This window comes from Apium graveolens, chromosome 4 (genome assembly GCF_009905375.1).
Source record: "Apium graveolens cultivar Ventura chromosome 4, ASM990537v1, whole genome shotgun sequence".
Classification (NCBI taxonomy): domain Eukaryota; kingdom Viridiplantae; phylum Streptophyta; class Magnoliopsida; order Apiales; family Apiaceae; genus Apium; species Apium graveolens.
The window spans coordinates 10,307,541-10,320,352 of record NC_133650.1 but is presented as its reverse complement, the minus strand read 5'-3'; the positions used below and the strand labels follow the sequence as shown (position 1 = coordinate 10,320,352).

Genomic DNA, 12,812 nt, shown 5'->3' with positions numbered 1-12,812 from the left:
AAACATTCAAAAATACTAATTAAATTTCGAGTTCTAACCCAATGTTTCTGTGTTTCAAGTAAAGCTTAATCAGGTTCATCATACACATAACGCACCTCTCAACTCATGTCCCTAACGAGTTTAGAACTTGTGTTTGAAATCGATCTGTATACAAATTTGAGTGAAGTGGAGCTCAGATAAATGAGTTTGGATCCAGTGCACACGTATCTAAAGTTCTACTACTAAACAAGTGAGAGTAAAATAAAACAATTGGACTAAAATAAGCAAATAGGGCAATAGTCTTTGGTCTCTGCTGTCTCTCTCTCCTTTCTAACCCTTTCATTTATTTTCCCAAAGGTCAAAAACTCCCACCCAGTCAACAACCCTCTCTCTCTCTCTCACTGACTCACTCTTTTATATACATATTCACCCTCTAAAACTTTCTTGATTTTCGTGCACTAAATCAAGAATCTTGAAACCCCCCTTCATTTGAACAATGAGTAGCAAATGGAGAAAAGCAAAGCTTGCACTTGGCTTAAATCTATGTGTTTATGTTCCTCCACACCCCATTAACTCCGATCATGCTTTGCTCTCTCCGGTGACTTCTCCGGCCATCTTAACTTCTCCCTCTCCACGCTTCTCTACTAGCTTCTTCACTAGATCACCAAAGGTCTCTACTTTCACCACTCATTTTTATTATAAACTTCCATTTGTTTGTATATAATATTTGCACTTGCTTGTTAGCTTAATGGTAGTAGAAACTAACAAGTTACTTGCAAGTTACAACTTTACTGTCTGATTATAAAGTTTTCACCTTTTTTTAATCTAAAAATTCAAGATTCTTTGATTTTTATTGTACCATTGTTCTCATGTTTCTGTAAGTTTTTCCATTTGCTATAAAATGTTTACATGTTAACGCCTTTTGAATATTTCTTTATTCTTGCTACTTCAATAATGCTATTGAAGTTCTATTTTTTTAAGGCATTATATTTTTTAAAATGGTTTTTGTTAGAGCATATCCACCAATGCAAAAAATAGTTGACTCGTTAGACGGATTGACATAGTTTAATAATGCAGCGGTGTTTAATTAGTCCATCAATCTGTTAGCTACCCCATCAAAAATTGATGGAGTAATTGACAGATTGATGGAGTAACTGATGGACTAACGGATCATAAACACCTGCTACATCAATAATTGTCCATCAATACATTGATTCTTTGGACGAAGCAAAATAGTTAATCTTTTCTATATAGTAATAAACTCTATCAAGTATATTGATGAATTATGGATTCATATGGTTTGATGTGTGGGGATGCTCTTAGTCTTAAGTGGACAGTTGTATGGATTTGGAAGTCAATTTATAAAAAGCTGTTGCATCCTCAGAGTGCTCTTATTTTTTTGCTGCTATTTTTCGGAACTGTAGATCAAATTTAGCTAGCAGGAGTTTGTTTTAATATTGTTAAAATCATTTTAATGCAATATAGATTGAAAGTGATGTTTTGGCTAATGGATTTCTTGCTGTTTCCATCTTTTTGGGCTGCTTTAGATATGTTTGTAGTAGAAAAAATCTTCTTAAAATAAATTGACGATAAATTTTATAATTATATTGATAACTTACGTCCCTTCTAAGTTGTCATTTAGCTTTGATAGTGAGAGGATGACTTAAGTTGTAACCTTCTTTTCATATTATGCCTCGCTGTTGAGAATATAGTTCAGGGTGACCTCATATGTTGACTGCTAGTTTGTGCTGTCCTTTTAGATTGATGTATGACTGTGCCCAAATTTTATTCCTGGATGTTTTGGAATGTGTTTTATCAGGCCTTTTTTGTAATAGCATGTTTTACCATCACGAGTTAAGGGTCATGTTCATGAACTTGCTGTTCAATTCCTATAACATATATGAAGCTCTATGTTCTAAACATACAAACTATATGTTTAAAGAGCTTAGGTGTGACGAGATTCTTATAAAATATGATCCTCAATTGCAAACTAACCAATAGTCAGCTATAAGCCGGGGGCCGGGGTTACCATAGGTGTTCAACTTCATTTCCTCTCTTATGAAAATTACCTCTTTGATGTTTTTGGATGATAATATCAAATTATAATTTGCAAGATGAGAACTTAAATCATGGCTTTGACTCTTGACTCTATGCTATTGGGCTAAGAACTGAGGTAATATGACAGAATATTAATATATTATTTACAATATATCTAGCACACTGTAATACAATTATAGAATTGATTCACACAATAATTTTGAAAAAACAACCCATGCTTGCAGTTATATAGTAAATTCTCTATATATCTACCAATTGTATTACTAGATAGACAGACTCTCTCAAAGTCTTATAATGTTGTGAAAAGGCGCTATATGGTTCTTAGATATTAATTCTTCCCGTCACTCAAATGTCCATTTAGGGTAAAGAGTAGATCACTATAACAAACCCACCGAGGGGCAATAATGATGGTTTCCATTTAATATTCGAAGAATATTGGCGGTAGTAGGATTAAATTTGAGCCTCTTAAAAACTTTGCTATTTAAGATGACCAAAATGAGACTAGAATGAGAAATGGTGAGTACACAATCTGGTTACAATTTGTTTTCGTAGTAGCCCTTAAAAAATTTCCCTGCACCATATTCGATCACTAATATTTTGTTCCATTCGTAGACTGTTGAGTTAACTCTCATATAGCTATATATATACACACAAATGTTATTTTATTCTGTCTTAAAAATACTTGACCTGTAATTTCAGAAAACGTGCTCCATATGTTTGGCGGCATTAAAACATGGAGATGGCTGTGCTATTTTTACTGCAGAGTGTTCTCATTCCTTCCATTTTCATTGTATTGCGTCAAACGTGAAGCATGGTAACCAAATGTGCCCAGTTTGCAGAGCTAATTGGAAAGAAGTTCCCTGGCAAAGTTCTGCTGTAGAACTTCCTCCTGGAAGGGCTAGAATCAATCCTTTTGAATGGTCTCACGACAATAATTCAGTGGCAATTGTTCGTCAGCTTTCTCCTCGTCCTAATTCTACTCGACATTTATTCCAGTCTCCTGAACCTGCTGTCTTTGATGACGATGAAGCATTAGATAATAAAACAGAGAATGCTGAGAATAATTCAACAAATACAAGTCCTCTTCCGGAAGATATTGAATCCTGCAAAACAGAAACAGTAATGGTCCAGACATACCCTGAAGTCCCGGCAGTCCCACAGTTCAGTGCTTATGACAACTTCACTGTCCTGATCCATCTGAAGGCTCCTACTTCATTTTCAGGCTATAGTTGTGAGCCTAATCAATCTAAGTTGCCCCAACATTCTCAATCTCCACGTACTCCCATAGACCTAGTCACAGTGCTTGACATCAGCGGCAGCATGACTGGTACTAAACTGGCATTGCTAAAGCGAGCCATGGGATTTGTGATTCAAAACCTTGGCTGTAATGATCGGTTGGCAGTCATAGCCTTCTCATCAACAGCCCGCCGCCTTTTCCCCCTTCGTCGTATGTCCGAGACAGGACGACAGAAGGCACTGCAAGCAGTTAATTCTTTAGTTGCAACTGGAGGAACAAATATTGCTGAAGGCTTAAGAAAGGGAGCTAAGGTGATGGAAGACCGTCGCGAAAAGAACCCAGTTGCTAGTATAATACTTCTTTCAGATGGACAGGATACATATACAGTATTTGGCTCTAGTAACAACCAAAATATAGCGAATTATGACTTGCTGCTTCCTACATCTATTCATGGGAAGCAGAGTTCTAGCTTTAAAGTTCCGGTGCATGCTTTTGGGTTTGGCACAGATCATGATGCTTCATCAATGCACTCCATCTCTGAGACTACAGGAGGGACCTTTTCGTTCATCGAAGCTGAAAGTGTAATCCAGGATGCATTTGCCCAATGTATTGGGGGACTTCTGAGTGTAGTTGTCAAGGAGCTGGTCGTGACTATTGAGAGTGTTGACTCTGGTATTAAGTTTGGTTCTATAAAATCTGGTAGTTATCCAAATTGTGTAATGCCTGATCAAAATACTGCTTATGTTGAAGTCGGTGATTTATATGCTGATGAAGAGAGGGATTTTCTTGTTTCGGTCAATGTACCAGAGGAATTCCTGAACAAAGAAACATCACTATTAAAAGTAAAATCTGTTTATATTGATCCGCTTACGAAGCGCACGGTAACACTGGATAGTGAAGAACTTAAGATCAAGAGGCCCGAAGTAGCTGGAGAAGAGATGGTATCAATAGAAGTGGATAGGCAAAGGAACAGGCTGCAAGCAGCTGAGGCAATGGCAGAAGCTCGTATGGCAGCTGAACAGGGTGATCTAGCTGGCGCCGTATCCATCCTTGAAGCTTTTCGTGAGATGTTGTCGCAAACTGCATCAGCAAAGTCTCATGACCATCTCTGTGTTGGACTGGATGCTGAGCTCCAGGTGATGCAAGAGAGGATGGCAAGCAAGCATGTTTATGAGGCATCTGGAAGGGCATATATGTTATCTGGACTCAGCTCACACTCTTGGCAGAGAGCAACTGCAAGAGGTGATTCCACTGATAGGTCAAGTCTTGTTCATGCATATCAAACCCAGTCAATGGCGGAGATGTTAAGTCGTTCACATGCTTCATTGTCGGTTAGCACATCGGCTAACATGTTTCTTCAACCTATGCCAAGGTAGCATTCTAAATTGTTCATGAAGGTTTGAAAAGCCTTTTTTGTATGGGGTCAGAGATAATTGGAGGGTATACGAGGAGCGGTTATGGGTGTTAATATTGTTCCTTTTTTGATTAAATGTGCCAAGGAATAGAACCTCTATTAAGCACGGTGGGAAGGTATACATATATGGGGGAAAGGGTAAAGAATAAGGGGAAAATATTAGGTAGGTTCCATGGTTCTTTTGCTTTTTTTGCTGGTTCTCCTTGGGTTCTTGGGGGTGTTGTACAAAAGTAATGGTTTTGAATTTCTTATCGCTAACGATATATGTAATTGTGTAAAAGCTTGTAATTGTAAGTTGAAGTTCTGCACTACGACTGCCTACTCTACATCTTTACCTGCATTATGATTCTTTTGGAACATTTTGATATCACTTTAGTAACTCGTTGATAAATCGATAATTGATAGTGATAAACATCCTAACCCTTACAAGTCTTGTCAAACTATTAAAATTCTTACTGTATGTTTGGTAAGTGCTAGAATCAATGTGCATGAACTTCCATGATACTTTTGAGCATGTCGGTCGACTAGTCGCGACTAGTCAACTAAGCATGTCGACTAGCTGAATGTCGATATTTCGGTCGCTTGGTCGACTAGTCGATCGACTAGTGGACTAGTCGGTCGACTAGTGGACTAGTCGAGCTGCTCAGTGTATATATATTTTTTTCTGCATAATTTTTTTTACATGCTGCACTACCACATCAAATCATAGTTGTATGACAATTGTTATTGAATAATTGTTATATATTTCACATGATTGCAAGTACTTTTTTTTGTTGTACTAAATTGTTAGATGATTGCAAGTACTTTTTTTTGTTATCATTTATTATTTATTAGATCTTCTAGCTTTTTCATCATTCTCTCCAAGTGTTGGATTCTTAATTCCTTCCAATCTAAAATAAAACATTGTGGAATGAGTTGAAACTTAAAATCTAGAACTTAGAAATCTAAAATACATAATATATATACATTTGTGTGTGTGTGTATATATGTATATTGTATTTTTAATTAATAATAATATATTATTTTTTTATCGACTAGTCAACAACTAGTCCACTAGCGGGAGGTCCGTCGACTCGCCTCGACTGATCGACGTGACAACCATGCTTTTGAGTATATGCCCGAAGAATCTATCTACTCCCCTTTACAGATACTAGTTAGGTTGGATTAGTTTGCTAAGTGTTTGTTGGATCATCTTAACAGTCCTTGAATAGGTATGGTTTACACGAGCGCTCAAGAACATTGAACTAGTAATAAATAGTGAATGATAAAGGTAGTTTGGTAAATTATTGGCAAAGACTTGACTTGGGTCATTCATAGTAAAAAGGAATTTCTTTTATGCTGTCTGCTTTTAGTCACATATGGTGGACCTTGGCATCGAGCTTTTTGGGCTACTCGTTTAACTTCTTTTCTTTCCTGGTTGATCATCTTAAACCACAAATATTATTCTTGCAAATCATGTATTCAAGATGGGGAAAAAACCATGCAAATGTTTGAATACCTACAAGTCTTGAGATGCTGCAATAAAGGCATCGAAAGACCATGTGGCAACATTCGCAAACTGTATTTAGGAGCATGATAGTACCAGATCAACTTAGAATGTAGGCAGGGGCATACTTGGACTTTGTGTTCATCTATAAGTAAAGAATAGAATTGCATTTTCTTGTTCAAGTACGTGATATGTTGCAGACCATCTTATAAGGCTGATCAAAAAACCGAAAAAAACCGCAACCGCTAAAAATCAATAAAAACCAAACCGCTTAAATCCGAACCGAAATCGAAACCGAAAAATTAAAAACCTAAATCGATTTGCGGTTTGGTTTTATGTTAAAACCGAACCGTAAAAACCCGAAACCGATCCGATTATTAAAATAAATAAATTAATATATGTAATATAATTTTTTTAAATTAATATATAAATATTTTGCTAGTTTATTATAGCATAGATACTTGAATTACAAATACGTTGTTACGAACATTATCATTCTTCCAGATTCTAGCTAATGATTCTCGGCTTCTACAATGACTTGTACTAAGGTTACTGGGCATGCAGACTTATTAAGTAGAGCAGCTTGTAACAAACCCACCATCAAGGTGAATTCGAAATAGAATCATCTAATCTAGTTGGCATCAAATCCTTTGATAACTTATAGTCCTGGACCAAAATATTTTCCATATTAAGGACCTGTTATTTATAATTTCTTCACTTCTCAATGTTTTTGCCTATAACAATTTCATGTGCACTTGCTCTCGCTACAAACTTTAATCAGAATGATGCGACTGGAAGCACATATATTCGTGATGGTTATCAAAACGAACGATTAGAAAAATGTTGAGAGTTGCTTTATGATTGATGATGTGGATCAATGATTGATGTTCAAGCAAGTACAGGGACAATTCTAGTATTCATATTTGTTTTGCTAATTTTCATTTAATGCGGTTTTAAAACTGAAATCAATCCGAATAAAATCGAACCGAGAATTTTTAAACCGAAACCGAACCGATGGATTTCGGTTGCGGTTTCAGTTTCCAATTTTAAAAACCGAACACATGCGGTTTCGGCTAAAAACCGTACCGAACCGAACCGCGCTCTCCCCTACCATCTGATGATTTGCAATTCCATGCTTCTGATCTATCGCGTAGTATTATCTAATTTTTCATCTGCTATAACATTCTGTTGGGTGTTAACTTGTCGATGGACAGTTGTAAAATCTAATAACTTGTGATCTACATGCGAGTCTCAAGTCATCTGCTGTTTGGAACTCTGTACTTAACCATGTTCAGACTGGACTCGTCAACAGACACAGTGCTTAAAGGGTATGATAGGTTATTTTGAATGTTGCATTGTACATCTCCTGGGTTCCTTTCGTAGCTGAATATGTACATCGCTTGTGTATCATCGTTTTTTAAGACAGTTTGTCATATGGTTCTAGCGGCTTTACTATATTTAAATTTAAATTTGGGTTGAACACAATGTAACTTCGAGAGTTGCAAATTGATTATGCTTCAGCCATAAAAAAAAACTTTGGTAAAATGCTTAAAAACTTTCAACAACATAGGAGTTTAAAATTTTAGCAAAAAAAACATTGGAGTTTAAAGGGAAAAGCTGAAGTTCAATGTGTTCTAAAGCTTTCAAATTTTGCTTCAATATGCAGAAAGAACGTGAACTGAGTTCTTATTCAGAAAATAGAGTCAAGGACAATAGTTAAAATGCAGGACCGCTTATTTTGCACTTTGCACTCCAAACACTGAATCCCCTCTAGATTCTGCTTCTGCCTTTATAATCCTCTCTGTTTGATATATATAATATAAATAAGAAAAAAAAAACTTGAAACACAACTATAAAAAAAATTAGTTGAATTATTAACTCAGACAATCATCTACAATTTATATAGTCAAACTAAAAAACATATGATCCCCCCACACACATAAAAATTTGGCACAGAAACTTAAAAATCTCTATCATGTGCTCAATTCTGCTGAGATGTCATGATAAGTTCAACTAAATTCTAGTAGTAAATAATTTCTATTCAAAGTTGCCAGCACCATGATACTAAATTACATTTATAAGCATTTTTATTGTTCAACAAGATTAATACAAGACACAGGAGTTCTAAAGAACCCAGAGGAAAGAGAATTAAAACTGTCATAATCAACATTCAAAGTACGAACCTTAATCACATGACATGAGGATTCGTCTAACTAGATTTGTTTTCGTTGGGCCTGGGAATTTTCTTAAACTCGTAATCGTTTATATCAACTTTTTTTTGCATATCCTGCAAAGAGGAACAATAAGTAAATGAACAGAAAAAGAACTTTAATCATACGTTGAGATATTTAATATACCTTTAGCTCCTCTTCCAAAGATATCTTTTTCGGCTGATATGCTGCGACAGGTCCTGTTCTTGATAATGCCTTTTTGGTTTCAATTATCTCCCACTCCTTATCATCTTTCACCTTGGCAATATCCTTGCTGAAGTACAAACGATTTAGATTTTAAAGTAACCATATACGGGGGGCAGAACCAAGTGAAAACAAAACACTGATGCCACAATTTGCTAGGACGAGCTACACAATTTACTAATAGTTCTAAAAATACAAAAGTGATCACAAAGATACAGATTGATACTGTCACATGCCTGACACATGGTCTAGAAATAACATATTGGGACGGTATTTGATAGTAGTTTAAAAATGTGAAGTTATTTGATTGCTTAGAATTCTAGTTTCTCTTCCCACTCAATGAGAACTTCACCAAGATACTAAAGATACTGCCCTATATAGCAGTCGGTTGTCAAGTTCATACTTATGCGCGTTTAACTGATCACCTTGCTTAAGCTCGAAAGTGAGGCCCTTAATCAAAAAAATTAATAGCATTTCAATAAGGCGTGGCTTAAGTGCAGAACAAGTCTCAAGCGGAATGCCTAAAAGAAAGAAACTAAAGGCGGGTTTTTCCAAAGAAACATTAAAAAATGATATTTTTTTATAAAATTAGGCTTGGCATGATGTCATTTAAAGTGCCTGCAAACGGGCTCGGCCCACTTGATTTTTATAAGGGCCGCCAGACTTAGATAGGCTATGCTTTTTCAAAGAAGAGGATACAGAAGAGGAGATGGAATTTTCAGAGAAACCCATCCAAAATCCAAATACAAATTACAATAAAATTACGATATTTTTTACAAAGAAGATAATGTTAAAAAAATGTGCGCACTTATTGAACTAGTAAAAAAGGTTTTTATTATTGATTTAAACTATTTGAATTATAAAATTGTTAAATTATCTATAATTCTGTCAATATATATCAATTATGTTGGTACAGCGCGCTTAAGCCCCCAGAAGCTCCTTTGCTTCACTACGCTTTCGCTTTTAATTAACTACTCCCTCCGTCCCACTGATTTCTTAACATATTTTTTCCTCATGCTTGGCACGCATTTTAAGACTACTATAAAACATAGTTCTATAATTTAATTTTAAAATTTTCTTTTTCTGTATAAAAATTTAAACATTATATTTTTATTTAAAAGAAAAAAATATTTAAAATTATTTAGGGAACCATACTTTACGGAATCCCTAAAATGCATGCCGATCCCCCGTCCCCCAAATAAAGAACCTGGAGGGACGGAGGGAGTATGGTCAAGTTAGCTCTATCATCAATAAATATAACAGATTAATAGCTTTGAATGTTTTAGCCTGAAGTAATGAACTTACAACTTATCTCTACCCTTAGCGATGAGTGATAACCAGTAACTATGCCAAGTTATTTAGCAAAAAAAAAAAAACTATGCCAAGTTGCCTACTAAAATATGTACAAGCAAAGAAAACTGTTGGTCTGTATCCCATAAAATTAACCTTAAGCTAAATGCAAGTGGTTTAATTTGCAACACAATAAGGATTATATTAAAGAAGAATGTAATAGATATAACGTTATTTTTGCAAGTACATCGTTGATACAGGTAAAAGTACCAATTAAAATATGTCTGAAGGTAGCATGATAATATATATGATACCCTCTTCTTATTAACAGGAGGTTGTGGGTTCAAGTCTCAGTAGAGGAATGTGTGTGCGAGTACTTTAAATTTCTCACTTGAAGACATAGTCCATTTTTCTTTGATATATTTTACCATATAAATATTATCACACTAATTCCATCTCAAGTTAATAATATTATATGATTACCTGCCTTGCAAAAGATGACCAAGGCCAACTGTCCCAAAGACCATGAATGACAACATAGGAAGCCCGTATCTGACAAATGGAGTTTTTCTTCCCCATCTTCTAAATCCAGAAGTTGATTTCTGTAACTTATCAGCAGCTTTAGCCCCAAGTTCATTAACATCCTTAGACCCACCCATTTTTGTCGCAAGTGTTGTCATAGCCACTAATACCTGCATTCAAAAAATCACTTTTTATAGTACAAATAAAACGTAGTGATATTAGTAAGGGAAGTCGACATTGAAAAAATTATAAACATAAACCATGATGGAAAAACTGAACTCACACAAATAGGACAAGGCTAAATTACTAGAAAATATGTATTTAACTCATTGAAGAAACACACTATACACGAAATAAGAACTAGGCTTCCTAAATCCGATACAATTACCAACATGAACTAGATATCATCACCTGCAACAATATATTACAAATGCTGATCAACTACTACACTACAAATAAACATAAAATTAATAAATAAAGCACTAAGCAACCATATTAAAAACAACTAAAAAAGTGCAGCAAAAACACTACAAATCCAAAAAAAATTACTTCATCAAAGTTTCTAGTAGGAAACGACAATACAGCAACTTAAGGGAATAACATGAGGATAGGTGAAGGAACATACCTCTATACCCGAGTTCTTTGATCTGCTGCTACTTCGATAAACCTACTGGAGAAAAAAAACGATATGAAATTTAGAAGGATGCACAGATTACAGGGTTGGTTTACATAGATTATTTTGATGATCTCAAAATGAAACAAAAACCTAAATAATCCTGGTATTTAAAGAATGTTTCTAGTTCAACAAAGCTCTCCAATTGACCAATTCTATATTAAAAATTACAGTGTTGATGGATATACCATGTAATTGTTTCTAATTCTTCATAACTACGTTCATAATACTGTCAATCGATTTATCAATTCAAACAAGTACATATTTGTAACCTAAACAAAATCATGGATATTTTATATATCATAAGTAGTAGGATTTATTTGAGGTTCTTTTTTTTTGCAAAAGAAGTAAGTTACAATTTTGAAAATGTTTCAGGAATATTTTTTGATTAAAATATTATATTTCCTGTGTTTGGCTGCACTACCGGAAAAATATTATCTGTGCTTTTTAACATTTAAAAAAATATTTGCCTACAATATGGCTTAAATTTTTTTAATATACAAACTCATTTTCAAGGCTTTAATATAAAACCTGCTAGCTTCTTTTTTATTCAGTGACTAATTTCATGATTTTGCCAAATGAAGGACCCATATTTTAGGCTTCAATACAACATCTACTGATTTCAGTTCTAGCTTTAAGAATGAAGCACGATAATTAGCACATAACTTGAATACTTGAAAAGAGGATTGTTGCAAGTAAAATCAAGAAGAAAGTATCAACACAACCCGCAAGTCTAAAAAAGCTATATATACAAATAAAGCATGAAATAACAGCATCCTTGTCTAGTTTCCACAAAGTAAATTTTCTTTATAATGCAGATATGCACAATGCATTCTGGTTTGTTACTGGAGATGTTTAGTTTACTATTACAACAAAAAATAAACACTAAATTAAAATATCAAGTTAAGCCAACAAAGTGCTGGCGTAGTGGTTGCGCTTGTGTCCCTTGCCGGAGGTCCTGAGTTCGACTCTGACTCCTGACGTGTGTGATTAATTATCAAAAAAAAAGAAATTTAGCCTATGAGACATTTCATCAAGCATCTCATGTGCAAATAGTTTAAAATCAAACAAGTTTGTTGCAAAGAAAAAAACGATAATCTAACTCGCAAGTCCTTAAATTTTAATTACAAACCGTAGAATCATAGATTAAATGAACATTAGAAATCAAATATAGCATGTAGAATGTAAGTATACGAACCGGAAGATGATGGAACTGAGGTGCGACTAGGTGGAGCAATTGGACGGATCGAAATGTGATCAGGCTGTTGCTTACCACCTAGTTATTTCATGGGCTTTTTTGCAGCCCGCTTAATTTGTTTTTTTTTTCCCGAAACAAAGCCCACTTAAACAAAGCCCCACTTAATTTATATGCGGATTAAATATTAAATTTATCGCTATAACTAGCGAAATATCAAATTTATGATGTATTTTTTTTGAATAAATCAAATTTACGATGTATTAATTTAAGATTTCTAGTTAGACTAATTTTCACACAAAATTGCTAATTTTCAATGATAAATTTAAGATGTCGTTAGCTTATATCCGATTTGAAAAGTGATTAATTTGAGACCGATTTATTTGAAAGTGGTTAATGAAATCCCAAATTTTTCCATTCTAAATTTAAAATTCTGCTAATTATATTATGGTCAATTTGATAATTAACCCATTTATATCTTTCGTAACTATTATTTCTATATGTAAATTTTTACAAAATAGAGTTGTTTACAAAATATAATTAG

The 12,812-nt window shown here is 34.5% G+C and overlaps 2 protein-coding genes across 6 annotated transcripts; one reads left to right on the top strand and one right to left on the bottom strand.

The window, feature by feature from the left end:
• Positions 1-292: 292 nt before the first annotated feature.
• On the top strand, positions 293-5,047 carry LOC141717720 (E3 ubiquitin-protein ligase WAV3-like). The gene is made up of 2 exons (XM_074519903.1): positions 293-649; positions 2,737-5,047. Exons 1-2 carry the CDS (start codon positions 476-478, stop codon positions 4,648-4,650), a joined length of 2,088 nt encoding a protein of 695 aa, XP_074376004.1. The 5' UTR covers positions 293-475; the 3' UTR covers positions 4,651-5,047.
• Positions 5,048-7,756: 2,709 nt separating this feature from the next.
• On the bottom strand, positions 7,757-12,390 carry LOC141717719 (uncharacterized). 5 transcript variants are annotated; one of them, XM_074519900.1, is made up of 6 exons: positions 12,272-12,390; positions 11,026-11,070; positions 10,362-10,587; positions 8,532-8,658; positions 8,358-8,461; positions 7,757-7,975 (listed from the first exon to the last, which is right to left on the bottom strand). In XM_074519900.1, exons 3-5 carry the CDS (start codon positions 10,574-10,576, stop codon positions 8,384-8,386), a joined length of 420 nt encoding a protein of 139 aa, XP_074376001.1. In that variant the 5' UTR covers positions 10,577-10,587; positions 11,026-11,070; positions 12,272-12,390; the 3' UTR covers positions 7,757-7,975; positions 8,358-8,383. The 5 variants fall into 5 exon arrangements, with proteins under 5 accessions (XP_074376001.1, XP_074375998.1, XP_074376002.1 ...); XM_074519897.1 differs by lacking the exon at positions 7,757-7,975 and having other exon boundaries at positions 8,183-8,461; positions 12,272-12,389; XM_074519901.1 differs by lacking the exon at positions 7,757-7,975 and having other exon boundaries at positions 8,183-8,461; positions 10,362-10,570; positions 12,272-12,388.
• Positions 12,391-12,812: the final 422 nt, after the last annotated feature.